The sequence below is a fragment of the Anoplolepis gracilipes genome, chromosome 15 (assembly GCF_047496725.1).
Source record: "Anoplolepis gracilipes chromosome 15, ASM4749672v1, whole genome shotgun sequence".
Lineage (NCBI taxonomy): Eukaryota > Metazoa > Arthropoda > Insecta > Hymenoptera > Formicidae > Anoplolepis > Anoplolepis gracilipes.
Genome location: NC_132984.1, coordinates 989,133 through 1,004,610, shown reverse-complemented (window position 1 = coordinate 1,004,610; position 15,478 = coordinate 989,133). Strand labels below are relative to the sequence as shown.

The 15,478-nt window shown below is 28.1% G+C and overlaps 1 protein-coding gene across 4 annotated transcripts in view; it reads left to right on the top strand.

Moving 5' to 3' along the window:
• The window catches only part of LOC140674062 (uncharacterized), a 64,754-nt gene that overhangs the window by 28,491 nt on the left and 20,785 nt on the right, over positions 1-15,478 (top strand). For 2 of the 4 annotated variants that reach the window (XM_072907399.1, XM_072907401.1), the window contains exons 3-4: positions 1,735-1,794; positions 14,500-14,523. In XM_072907399.1, the coding sequence (XP_072763500.1) occupies positions 1,735-1,794; positions 14,500-14,523 (84 nt within the window). The remainder of the gene's footprint in view (positions 1-1,734; positions 1,795-14,499; positions 14,524-15,478) is intronic. The other 2 variants (XM_072907400.1, XM_072907402.1) reach the window with 1 other exon arrangement.

Here is a 15,478-nt window from a genome sequence, read left to right as displayed (position 1 = left end):
ATTCAACGAAATAATACTTTCTTCAATCAATAAAGATAATGTTTTATATAACATAATGTTTTTCAAATAAAATAAATAAATCCAAACAAATTATTCAAACAAAAAATATTCTTCTTGAAATAATTTTTCATATAAAAATCCAGCAATAAACATCCATTTTGCATGTCATGCTATTTATTTTACATTTTTTATTATTATATAAAAATTACACGATAAAAGGATTGCAAATTTTCTATCATATAATTTTTAATATTCAACAATACTATTTCAGTAAATTGTAACTATTTTTATTTGCTTATAATTATGTATAAGGACAATTATATTTGTGACTAATATTCAATAATGGAATCTAAATTTTCTGGAAGTATTGCTAGAATATTGCTGCTATAAATTCTATATGTGACAAACAATATTCTAACAGATACAAAAAATATCAACAAATTTTAATAGAGACATCTAGAAATCTATTTACACACAGAAAAAAAAGAATATTCTTACTTTGACGATATCTTTAGTTTCAAAATGTAAATCTTGAAATGAGATTACATTGCGTTAAATTAAGAAAATTTGCTTGGATGAAGACATTTTATATAGTTCAACCAAAAGAAATATATTCTTGATATTTAAGAATAATTTTCTTGAATGGAGAGGAAAAAATGTTGGATAGAAAATAACACATGTTCAAATGGAAGATTATAATTTTTTTAGAGTTAAGATAATTATTATATTCTTGAAATGACAATTGTAGTATTGAAATAAGATTATAATATTGTTGAAATTTAAGATTTTTTAATTCTTCCAAGAAGATTATAAATTGTTGCGTACATATGAAACAATGAATGCGTTCATATGAGTATACATATAAGTTTTGATTTGACACTTACTTTTTTCTCTGTACTATAATCTTTTATTATATCGTTATTTGATATGGAATGTTAGAATAATTTCGCCGTTTAAAACGTCGTCACGCTCATAGGCTATATCCGCATTTAAAGCTGGAATTCGCTAATTAACGCGAGTAACGTGCGATTTACTGACGCATCACGCTCATAACGATTATGTGCGCGTGAATTAAATTATAATGCGCAACCAGACACAATCCATAATAGGTGTAATCGTGCCAAGTCCAGCAATTATTTAGAAGCTAATTTTAAACTGATTAAAATAACAATTATTTGAAAAAAAATTCTCACACACCATTAAAATAAAATATTTTTTTTAAATCTATCTCTTTAAATATGATGACAGCTGCTAGTTGTATCCTTTACTGCTAGAGATTTATATAGTAAACTGCTTGTTGCTTCAAAATTATATGTCATTTTTTTCCCCAAAAAATTACACACGCTTGTGTGTAACAGATGAATTCTGATATGAATTCTATTACACTAAAATTGTAATAACCAAGTAAGCAAACGAGCTTAATTTCGTTTCGTTTAGCCTTTCATCTAGGGTCCAGTCAAAGATCACGTCGCATAAATAAACTCTGACAAAGAGCTAATGGTCACGGGACTTCGGCTATATAGTTTATAGTTTAATGCCCGTCAATGTCCGTCAACGTGGAAGTCATCGCGATTGTCTCAAGGGCACATAACTTTACGATGCGACTCGCATTAATAATCGCGCCCCCTCCTCCCTCTACCGCTCTACATGTCCCTGCTTTCAATGTCTCCTAATATAAAATGGTAGATAGTCACTTACTGATCTTATTTTGCTCTTTTCTTATCTTTGTTGCAGCACTCTCTACGGCCACCGAGGATGTGGGAGACGGGCCCCAAGGGCACGAAAACGACACCGGTGAGTTTCTCGAAAAAAATAATTCTGTTTTTCTTCTTCTTTTTTTTCAATCTTTTGTTTTTTCGCACGAATTCGAAACAGATAAATTTTAAAAGACTTTATGAGAGTCGTTAATTTTATGAGGGAAAGAGTTGTTAATGGTGAATTTTATTTCTTTCTTAATTGACCCTCTGTTGCATTGGTCTTATTTTAAGACCGTGAATTAAATACGTAGCTGCGATTTTTCTGAACAATTTTAATATAATTTGTAACTGACGAAAACTTTTTAATCAGTTATAAATTGTCAATTCTATACAGTTCAAGAATAAAAATACGATTTCGGTTCTCAAACTGTTTCAATCGCGCGTCAAAATTTGTACTTGTTAAGTTTTTACTTTGACATGTTTTAACTAAAGTTTGGTGTTTACATTTACAAGCAAAATTTAATAAATAGAGTTTAAATTTGTCAACTTTTGCATTGAATTCAACAAAAAATTTTAAAAAAATTCTAAAGTTGAAAGAAACATAATTGAAAATTAGTAAATTTTCAATGATCTAATCGCATTTAATCACGAATATTCTTACGAGTTACCTATGTGTCATTCATGTATTAATAATTTATTTTCCACTCGCGTTTTAATTTTTCGAGTCGTAAAGATGCGTAAAAAACAAAAAAAAAGTTTTAAATGGTAAAAGAGAAGAAAGAAAAAGATTGCGTGCGATTTGAGAATTTATAAGAAAATGATTATGTTTGTTGAAATTTGGCCCAGGGTCGACTGGTTCAGTTTTCCAGTGAGTGACTAGATTAATGCTAGAATAATAATATGTGTAATTAATGCACTTGACTAATGAAACACGTGATTATTTTTAATTAAATCGCAATTACTAATTATAAAGTATAATTTATTGGTTTAGTACATATATTCGAATATTCAATATATTTATTCAATAATATGCAAGTTTTGACATATTATTAAGGAATCTTTAATAAGAATGTGTTTGGTGGGTCATTGTTTTTGCAATGAACGCAGATTTATCTGAAGAAGTCCTGTCATTAACTCGCGACAGTGAATGATTAATTAACGCTTGTACGAGACGGTAATTCTTTCCGAGAATACACGAGCACGAATGACTGTCTAATCTCACGTAAATAAAGGATTGGCTGTAAATATAGTTTATGTTACTGTGACAAACCAGCTGTCATAGTAATAGTCCACGCATATGCGCGCATGCGAGCTTTTGCGTTGCACAAAATGAGTCACATCAAATTAACATGAGAACTGATTTCTCACTTTTTTGTAATAAAGCTAAGTTTATATAGTTTTATATAAGTTACACTCAAAAAAAATATGTTGCTAATGCACAGAAAAAAAGTAAGTGTCAAATCAAAACTTATATACTCATATGAACGCGTTCATTCTTTCATATGTACGCAACAATTTATAATTTTCTTGGAAGAATTTAAAAATCTTAAATTTCAACAATATTATAATCTTATTTCAATACTACAATTATCATTTCAAGAATAAAATAATTATTTTAATTCTAAAAAAATTATAATCTTCCATTTGAACATGTGTTATTTTCTATCCAACATTTTTTTCCTCTCCATTCAAGAAAATTATTCTTAAATATCAAGAATATATTTTTTTTTGGTTGAACTATATAAAATGTCTTCATCCAAGCAAATTTTCTTAATTTAACGCAATATAATCTCATTTCAAGATTTACATTTTGAAACTAAAGATATCGTCAAAGTAAGAATATTCTTTTTTTCTGTGTGTAAATAGATTTCTAGATATTTCTATTAAAATTTATTGATATTTTTTGTATCTGTTAGAATATTGTTTGTCACATATAGAATTTATAGCAGCAATATTCTAGCAATACCTCCAGAAAATTTAGATTCCATTACCAAATATTAGTCACAAATATAATTGTCCTTATACATAATTATAAGCAAATAAAAATAGTTAATTTTACTGAAATAGTATTGTTAAATATTAACAATTATATAATAGAAAATTTGCAATCTTTTTATCGTGTAATTTTTATATAATAATAAAAAATGTAAAATAAATAGTGACATGCAAAATGGGTGTTTATTGCTGATTTTTATATGAAGAGTTATTTCAGATAATTAAATACAATAGGCATCGCAGAAAAATTTTCTGTCTAAATTACACTAATAATACAGATATAAATTCTATCTCTGTCATTTAAATTGATTAAGTGCAAAGCATATGCAGAATCACAGTATTTGCTAATTATTTATTTATTTCAGTTATTTTTTACACCTAGAAAATGTTTGTTGAAGTTTGTTGCAAGATCATTTTTTTGAGTGTAATATTACAAAAATTAGAAAATAAATGGTCCTTTTGCAATTTTGAGGAGCTTCAAATATCAAAATAAATGATATGTTTTTTTTTATAAATCTTTTTTCGTATAGAGATCGAACAACCCCTCAGACATCATTCGATATATTTGATTTTGAGTGAATAACATCGAAGCCAGGCGATATATGAAGGACTATTTTTCGACAAAAGTTTTATGACTTTTAATACCCTTTATAACTATGAATTATGTGTTTAGAGTTTTTTGAAAATGTTATGTTTGTTACAAGATATTTCTACTCTTTATGAATTTTGCAAATTTTTAATTTTAATAAGAACAAAAGTTAAAGAACATTTAAAATTCATTCATATATAATAATAACATTGCGCTCTAAAATTACAGTTTTCAGAAATCATGTTATGTGTAATGTACATGACATCTACAATCAAATTTGTTTGTGCCGCGCAGTACTTAATAACAGTCTATTCTTTTTCATCTTCCATACAATTGCGTGCACGCAATGCATTACATAACGTGTAAATAATTTAAATATCAGAAGATGGTTACAATGACATTTTCCACAATGTTATTTTTTTTAAAGATTTTAATGCACCTATATGTTACACACGAAAAGAAAATGTGAGAAAATTTTTTGGAGGAAAACTTACGAGATAATTATAGATATGAAGAATTGATTAAAAACTAGAGATTACAATATACGCATGAAGTAAATAAAGACAATTATGTATTTATGTAATAAACTTGAAAAATTTCAAACTTTATAAAAACATTAATTTTCATAATGATTTTTACGTGAAATATAAAATCATATCTATATAAAATTTACTGTAAAAATAAATTAATAAAGTTATGTCTTAATTCTTATTAATTTTTTAAATATATAATTAAAATATATATTATATTTTAAAAAATCTAAAATTTATATTATATATTTTTAAAATCTAAAGAACATTAAAAGTCATAAGATTTTTCTCTGAAATAATTTTGCATACAAAAATCAGCAATAAACACCCATTTTGCATGTCACTATTTATTTTACATTTTTTATTACTACATAAAAATTACACGATTAAAAAAATTGCAAATTTTCTATCATATAATTTTTAATATTCAACAAATGCCATTTCAGTAAATTGTAACTATTTTTATTTGCTAATAATTATATATGAAATCATGTATAAATCACATAAAAAAATCTTTGGAGCATGAGAACGTCATCAAAACCCGAGATCTGTTGACTGCTGATCATTGCACGAAGCACGTGTCATCCCATTTGAGTTCAGTGTACAGAATTGTAATTCTGAGGTCCTCTAGCGGAGTATTCATTCATATCATGCTTGAATTTGCTGTAGGTAAAACAGAGATTCTTTTTTCTGGTTGGATGATAAAACATAAACTCATAATTTATTTATCGACTTATGGTAACTGCATATCCACAGAGTATATTTTCAAATTTTGCAGCTATTGATTATATCGTCTTTGATAATAACTATAGAAGATATAATATTATATTTATGTTATGCCTAATGAGTATCATTATTTAAATGCTTCAATTTTATCAATCATTTGGTTGTGTTCATAAATTTGCACATTTTTAAATATTATTTAATTAATCCACACATTTTAGATTTGTGTTACAAATAATTATACAGTTTCTATTTTTTAAATTAATTAAATTAATTAATACAAAGATTGTTATAATAAATTTAAGTGGTGTATACACGTGATATTTATGCGATATGTTTCGTGTTCGACAGAAAAGCTGTGCAATCAGATATCAAAATTATTTCAAGTAGAGACGCAGTTAACGTTGCAAACGTCGCAATATTGCGTAAGATTGCAATCTTAATCAGAGATTTACGAAGAATTAACTTCATCAGATATTTCAAATATAATACAATTCACGGTTATCTTTAACAATAATATTTTATCAATAATATTTTAATATTTATACGTACGTCTGATAGAAGCATTAATATCTAGAATGATTAAAAAGAAAGGAAAATAACTCATGTAGTTTACTATTTTTTTTTATATGAAATTTTCATTATTGCTCTTTTTTTTTCTCTTTTTTTAATATGAAATTAAAAAAGAAATAAAAATGAGAGTATATAATTAAAATTTTATTTATACACATACTTTAACGTTTTAACAGAGATTGAAAAAGAATCCTTGAATCTTTGGGAAAAAAAATTTCTAGCACAATAAGCATATTATATTTTCCCTTTTTGATTACAAAAATTTACATGATGTACTTTATACTTTGTACAGTCCAAATACATAAGCAACAACCTTTTTTTTAAAAGATCATGCTTGTACAAACAATCTTATATATATGTATAAAAACAATCTGCAAACTGCAACAATAACTCATCTTTTCTCAAGAGTTTAAAAAAAAACTATTTGTACTATAATAATTTTAATTTTTAAATTTCATATATATACATATATATATATATTACTATTATTATTTTTTCTTTATATTCTTTTTCTAATTTCTGATAATAATACACTATTTTTTCAAGAATACCACTTAAAGTGTCTACTAAATATCGAAGCATGTCGAACGTAAATACAATAAGTATACAAATATGCATAAAAACTCGAACATCCTTAAACAATGCTTATTATATCGGTTATCTGTCTTGTTAAAGCAAACCGCCTTCTGCGGTTCAATTGTCGCTTAACCTCCGGTTTTAACAAGACGTGACAATAAACGCCAACTGCGTTTCCCATGTGCTACGCAACGCTGACGTTTTTCAATCGAAAAGGCAGAAAGAACCTTCAGTTTCAATTTTGACTGGAAATGGGATGTATAAAAGTCCAATAAAAGCACTTTAATTAGATTTACATTTCTGAAAAAGAAGCATTTAAAAACTTGCTGAAAAGAATAAAAAATATTTTAATCAGAGAAAAATTAAATATTTTAAAAAATTCTCAGATCAAGAATAGATAGTTAAAGGTTCCCTCCCCTCCTCTCTCTCTCTCTCTCTCTCTCTCTCTCTATGAAAATATTGCACATTTCATAACAATGAGGTCGAAAGTGTCGCGAGATGTACTTCAGCAAAGATCTATCGCGCAAATAATCACGTTAATTTCCCGTTAATCAAGCTCTTTCGTTTGATCGAGTTTGCTTTTCTCTCTTCCGCCTGTGTTGTTTCAATATTTACCCGAGTCACATGTAGTCGGCAATCCGATATGTCGAATCGTTGAAGAATTATATATATCAACATTAATCATTAACACACGTCACGCCTTCATTAATATGCTGTTTGCGTCATTACCAAACATATGCGCATTAATGAAAATTCATGTGCTCCATTATTTAAAAAATAAAGGGCAAAATTACATAATTGACAATTGCAAACAAATGTTGCAAAATATTTACATCATCATCAGTTAATCGCTAATTACTATTGTCTATTAAGCAGCAGGTCAAGTATCGTTACACGACAGTTATGTTGAACAGTTTAATTGTTTTTCAAAGCAAATAATACGCGACGATAGGATATTTGTCTCGCGTTATTTCAGTTTGATAAAAAACAATTTATTTATCAATATTTTATATTATTTTTATTAAAATAGGAATTGTTAGAAAAAAAGACAAACAAGTTGTAATTTTTTCTAAATAAAAATATTATAAATAAATAATGGAAAAATATTGTTTTTCTTTTTTTTTTTTTTTTTTTTTTTTTACGTAATTATTTAATTTTTTTTATTAAACTTTTTCCGTTCATGTAAAATAGGCATTAGTGCAAAATATGGACTATTTCATATTTTATATTGAAATATTTCCTCATTCCATTAAGTTAATTATACGTCGCAATTATATGTTATATCGTTAATGACGTCGTTTGCAAAACTGTTGTCATCTAATTCACAGTCCTCGTCCTAATTCGATCATTAAGCGTTGCAACGAGAGACAAATGGTATCGCATGCTCAGGGGGAACAGGGAAGTGTCCATGTGGTAGTACACGAGCATGCCACGTGCGTCTCGCTCCCGCGAGAAGTTTAGGTTTCACGTTCGACAATCGTGACTCTTTTTTTTGCGCGCGTGCGTCCACTCGAAAGGATGTGACGCACGTAATTGGCTCTAATTGGTTAACCAATTGCCACGACCAATTGGCCGATGGAAAGCTAGTCTATTAGATTTAAACGAGCATCGAAACTGTTTGTGCAAATAATGGATCATGCGAACGAAAGTGAAGCATAAGCGAAAGAATAAATACATTTATTTTCATCCTATGGGACAAGCTTAAAATAATAAGCAACATATATATATATATATAGTTTGCAAACGTGATTTTTAATTAATTTATAATCAATCATGACGTTTGTTTCGTTTTATGCCTTTTTTTCTTCTTTCTAGAAATTTTATCGAGGACCAAGCTCTTTGAATTTCCAATTAAATGAAAATTTTATTAACGCAAAAAATGTGCGTCAAAGTAGAAGTAAGATTTTCCTTTTCTACGTAAATTCTTATGCGTTCGGCATAACATATTTAACTTCGATGAATCTGTAATTTACAGAATAAAATTTCGATATTTAGATCGGGATATCGTAATCGTCGAACACTGAGTCGACGGAAATTATAACGGTTGACCTCGGAGCGCCTAGCAACAAGTATGGGCAATGTCCTCTCGAGAGATGTGATCCCTATTCTCTTCCACGAGGCGTCCAGGTTCTTAAACTGCGCGAGGCATAAGTCGAAATAATCGGGTGATTGTGCTAAAAAAGAGAATATTAACATATCATAAAAAAGAAAAAGAGATACTCTTGAGATGACTAACTTGGGGAAGAAATATCTTAAGAATTTTTCCATGGGATATATGAACTGATATTTGTTTCAATTTATTTTTTTTAGACCTCTGTAATTTTATTCCAGATTGTCATCTCTACAGAATAATTCTTTAATTTTCGAGCGGTGTAATATTTCCGATCCGCGTACGTGACTGAACGTAAGGAAACTTGAAATTTAGATGTGTATAATCCGAGACGCGTGCAACCGTCGCATGTGCAACATCGATGCACCGCACGTGCACGATCTACCTGGCATATTTCGACAATTTAGATGAGCTTGCAAACACTATCTTCGATTGCTCTGAAATCGGATATTTTTAAGTATGTCACAAAAAGCTTAAGATAAATAAAGATATAAAGTTGAGACATTAAAAATAAAAAGATTCTCGTAGAAAAAATATGCTATTGATTTCATTGATAACAAGTTAGTATTCATTTCAGTCATAATTTTAAGACTGATTTTTATTTTACAAAAATTTGAATTTAATGCTTAATTATCATATTTACTTTTACAGTATTAGTTTCAAATTTATCTACATAAATGACTCACCTATGTCAAGGTCACGTTTCTGAAAGACCTTTAGGAAGTTTATTGTTTATTAAGAAATTATTAACAAGGAAATATTCATGCACATCAAAATTTGAATATAAAATAGCAATAATAAATTCACTAATGAACTCATATTTAAGTATTATCATCTATATACTTAGCAAACACTCAAGTCTTTATATAGAGTGTTCATCAATCATTTCAAAATATCAAAGATTAAAAATGCATGAAAAAAGGGTTTCACACGTTTACAATAATTACCTCGCGTGAAGCAAGGTTTAGTCTACATCGCCCGATGCTTTCAAGGAGAAGTGATGAGGTCTATAATTATATGGTTCCACATGGGTTTGCAACTTTTTGCATATGTACAAGTTTATTTTTGTCTACGTATATTATATCGTCTAGTCTGTGCCTCGCACAGATTATTACAAATACATATGGATGAACCATATAATTATAGACTTTATCAAACATACATCAAAAAATTTCAGGCGATGTAGACTGGATTATATAAGGCGTTGAAAATAAATTTATTACATTTGCACATCCATTGAATTTTTACTTGTTAATAACTTAAAAATCTCTTGTAGATTATTCAGGAACGTATGACCTTGATACTAGATTTATATCAACTGGAAATTATTTGGGTCTGACGGTGTAGAGATAAATATTCAAAAATAGTATTTGTACAATTAAATCTTTACCTTATCGTAAATGAATTTTTTATTAATCTTGCAATTTATCTCTGTATAATATTTCGTATAATTTAACATAATTACATTTATTATACGAATAAATTTACATTGCATCGTGTGGCTTACAAAATCGACAATCCTGTGATTTTCCGACTTGTCACGTTCTGATGACAAGTTGCAAAAGCATTGCAGAAATTGTTCGCGAAACCTTTAATGCGCCGACATCGATAACTTCTACCTTGCCTGCCGCTTAATTATGGAGAATGAAATGTTCGTTCGAACGATCACGCCGTTACGTCAGTGGAAAACGTGATTTCATTGCATTCACTGTTTGTCGACAATTCTAAAGCGGATATTTCACCGAATTCGGCAAAATTAATGTATTGCGTTTACGTCGAATCGTCGTCCAAACAATGTACGGATTTTTTCACCAAATGCAGCAATTTTTAATACATATTATAATACAGTTAACAACGGTTCTAAACAAAAAAGCATTAGTCTCTTTGTTTTCGAGTGAGAGGCGAAAGATATTGTTTGTGTCAAAATATTTAGTCGCATCCAGTTCTCTCAGACATTTAAATATGTTTCCTACATGTAAACATGCTGTGAAAAATATATATACGTAGTAAAAAATAAAATACTAATTTCAACATTTTTTATATGTCCCAGAAGGTCCACTCTAAACATTTAAATTAAAACTCATTTATTGAGTTATTTATTGACAAACCAGAAATGTTGAGTAATTGACACAAACCTTTACATTTGTTTTTGTTATTGTGACTCATAGAAAAAAATAACATACAAATGAATTAAAAACATGAAAGAGTAGTTACAATAACTCGTAAGAAATGTCGATAAAACATTTTAAAGTTCTCATGATTACTCGAAAATTTATTTTAACTTTTTTTTAGAATATTAGACTAATTTTGAAACATGTTGACTGTTTCAAATGGTTTATGATGTGTTAAAAGTACGCAAATACTAATATTCCATTTCTAAGACACAAAATGTTATGAAGTTGACATAAATATAACAAATGAAAATATATTATAAAAATAATACATCAGATGTATGTTAATTTTACATTAAGGTATAATAATCAAAATGTGGTAACACAAGAAAATTTTAACGTGTGGCCGCATAATTTTTTACTGTGTAAACATGCTGTGGAAAATGTATGTAGGTACGTATGTGCTAGACCTAATGAAACATGCCGGATTCGGTGGAATATCCACTTTAAACGTTCTGTAACGAGAAACACACAAAGAATTAGTCATTTTCTATTTTTACAAGTCTGTAAGTCAAGAAAAAAATAATTAATATCAAATAAAGTGCGAGAAAATAATCAGATTTTAATGTAATTATTCCTGTGTGTGATACAACTTTTAGATTTAATCAAACTTTAAAAAATATGTGCTTTATATATTTTAATGTCATTTTTTACATTTTTTATAAAATTAGAAAAATATGAAGCATATTTTTAGTATTACATTTAATTTAATTATTGTCTCGTTTTACTTCATGATAGCTTTACATATTTTCAACTGAAGATATGTAATCAGATAAATAAAAAAAATTCTAATTTCGAGAATTGGCAACTAATAAACACGCATGACAAATACTTATTTATAAATTTAATTATTTGTACAACCAGATCGATTATGTGGAAAGCTTACTTGTATATTTTGTTTATCTATTGTAATATTGCGATAAACGCGATTATCACGATAAACAGGACTTAATTGCATTATTAGATCACCGTGTTTCTTGGGAAAAAAAATGCTTATCTGATTTATCTATATAAATTTGAGCCTCTTAAACTTATTAATATTATCTGAATTTTCAATCGAATGATAATATCACGATCGTGATATTTTGCTTTTATGTAACGTCATTTTTTAATTACAAACAGTGCGTATGCATCATCGTATCCTTTAATATTCAAGTAGCTAATATATTTTAATAATTATTTTAATGAATTAAAAAAATAGTGACATTCTTAATCAGTCTTTCTTGGGTTAGGTTACTTTTTATTAATTGGATATTACAATCGCCTACAAATTGTGCAATTTTATTATTTTTTATAACAATATATTGCATATCAGTAATATAATTTAATTATTTATTCTTATATATATATATATGACATTTTTATTTATTTTAAGCGCGCGATTAATGCACGTGCGCTGACTGACAAGAGAAAAAACATCTTGTAACATAATAAATTTGTTTATAGCCAGTAAAACTCGTGATGTTGATTGAGTTTATTTCTTTATATTACGATTCCCAGAAAATTCGCTTTTAAACAACAACAACAAACAACCATCAATAACAATATTTTTTTAACGATATGATAAAACCACACGTAGTAATGTGTATTGATATTATTATAATAAAACCAGTTGTAAACTATTGAATTACTTTGAATATTTAAGAAAAGGTTCTTAAAATATAACTTTTCGCTCGCATTCAATTTTTTCCGATACTTGTAGATATATATATATATATATATATATATATATATATATTGTTGCAATAATTTACGAAGATAAATAAAATATTTTATGGTTTTTTTATAGTTTTGTCTGGAATTAAAAAAAAAAATAAAGAGTAAAAATAAACGTGGTGAGAATTCGAGATTCGATTTTTGAGTTAGCAGTTTCCAGAGAGATTCGCAGTATTTCTTTCGTGATTTCTCTTTGGACCCGACGAGGAACTCGGGTTTAAATCGAATCTCACGCATGCGGCCGAAAATAATGCCGCTTTCACCCTCGTGCATTCGAATATAAACTCCGTGCTCTGCCAGGCCATGGCTCGAAAATAGTCGCAGCATTTTAGGGTGGCCTGCACGTGTCGTGACGCATGAATCTCCCCTTCGCCCTTCTCTCGTCTTAATCTCGCATAATCCAATTCGACTGGTTCTCCTCAAGAAAATGGTTACATTAAATAACTTGGGGAGTAGGATGGCTTTCGTTTAAAATTGAAAAACAATTAACGATGTTATTTTTCTTGTCTAGTGTTAAAAAAAACAAAAGGAGGATATAAATTTCACTGAGAGGTCATTTTTTTAATTTACGAAACTATTGCACGATTCTTTGTCAGAGGAAATAAAAAAATTGTTTGGTAAAGATCTGGGAAATCCTGACGATAATAATATTGTTTTGGCGGAAACGAGCGTGAAAAAGAGATCTGGAAATGTTCAAGTGCGATTTCGTAATGCGATAATATTTTACAATATAACTTTATCGCTACCTAGTCGACATTTGTTTCATATTTCATTGATTCGAGGTCAAAACATGAATATTATTGACGAGACACACCTGTCGCCGCGCGCGAAAACAATTTCGTTCATTAGATCAGGAAGGCCGCCAGCTGATGAGTATCATCTGAGAATGTCAGTTCAAAAATTGCATTACATAATACAAATATACTTGATACTGTACGAATAATACTTTCCAAACAATTTCATTCAGACGTGATAAATAATTAAATTACATGTTACACAGAATAAATTGTATAACTCGGGTTTTATTTTATTTTATAAATATTTATGAAATATTATTATAAAAGAATATCGAGCGATTCGAGAAAAATCTTTCGAACAATCGGTTGTTTTTTCATTTTTTCTCGAGACAATTTTTTCCTCGAAACGACGACATTACACATAAAGCGACTTTAATCTATAACCAAGTTTTCCCCACCACTTCGCTCTATCTAACATACGTCGATACAGTGAGTAAGCCTTGAACGTGGACGACACATTCTATAAAAATCCTCGAAAAGTAAAATCGAGAAAAAGAACGAGAAACAGAAAGCGGGAACAATGGCTTTGCCAAAATCGTGCGAATCAATCGTGCCTAATTCTCAATAATTCGTGTGAAATAATCGAACAAAGTTGTGAAAAAAAGTTCTCTAATTTGCGACCTATATTATTATGCGGTCATATAATTATGTATTACAATGATTAATTAATACTCGGCATGGATTTATTTAAAGCGCTTGTAATTTATGACAAATAATTATTCATAAGTCAAGAGCAATTTTACATTTTCATTAAGGAAAAATTGATTTGATAGGCAAGGAAAATTAAATTCTGCGTCATCAACCGAGGGATATCATGTAATATCGCGAAATCGATAAAATAGAATTTATTAATGAATTTCGTGAAAATAGTAATCGGCGTTGTTTCCGTTCGGAATAAATTATTCGTGTCACCTTGTTATTATGATAATCATTTATAGATAGAGGTGTGTACGTTAATTGAACATCGCAGATCACGTGGCCATTTAAAGTTAATCATATTTTTTTCTTTTTTGTTGTTTCAGATTCATATTCGTTGTCACATCTCGGTAAGTCCTTTCTCTCTCTCTCTCTCATTGCATGCGCAACAAATTATACTTCTTAGCCTGAATTTTTATTTAATTAAATTTAATTCAGCTTTGATTAGGTTAAATATTTTATATCTTTTATTTACTAACAGATATAAATTAAATCTTGAGCTGTGTTCCATTTCATCACGATATTGCATGTTCTTAAACTTTTGTCTTTCATTTATCTTATTTTTTTCTCTTTCACATTCACACACTAATACGCGCGCACATTTCCATTGTATTTTGTTTTATAATAATTTATATTCTTATTAATTTTATTTTATTTATAATAATCTTATTATAATATTATATATATGTATAATAATAATTTAATTATTTATTAGTTTAATTATATTAGGATTTGTTATGGTGTTATCAGTTTATTTTATTATTTCTAAAATAATACATCACGTTAAAGAGATAAAAAATGAGATATAAACTCACTTTCATTCTGATTTTTCATAAATTCTGAGCGCAATCAATTCATTTTTCATCAATATCATATATATAAATTTATAATTTTTTTTTCTTTTTTTTTTTTTTTTTTTTTTTTTTTCGAAAATTCTAATACAGTTGAACTTTTGCATGTCTCTGAAATTCTCTGTTTAATTCTTTATAAGTATATACATACAAGTATAAATTAACCGTGACAGTTGATCACATATACACTAATTGATAAAACGAGAAGATTATTTGCACAACTGCAATAAAAAAATACGTTTATATGTGAATCATCTATTACTTATTTGTTAAAGCATAATAAAATTTGATGGATTAGTGTAATTTAGTCCCGAACAAATCTTTATAAAGTGGAAAATTCTATAACATTATGTTCAAAAACTTCAATAAATTAAGTAAGTAATTGACAAATCGATTGTCATTTCAAATATTATTTTCTAAATGTGCCCGACGCAAATTATAGTTGATTATCATT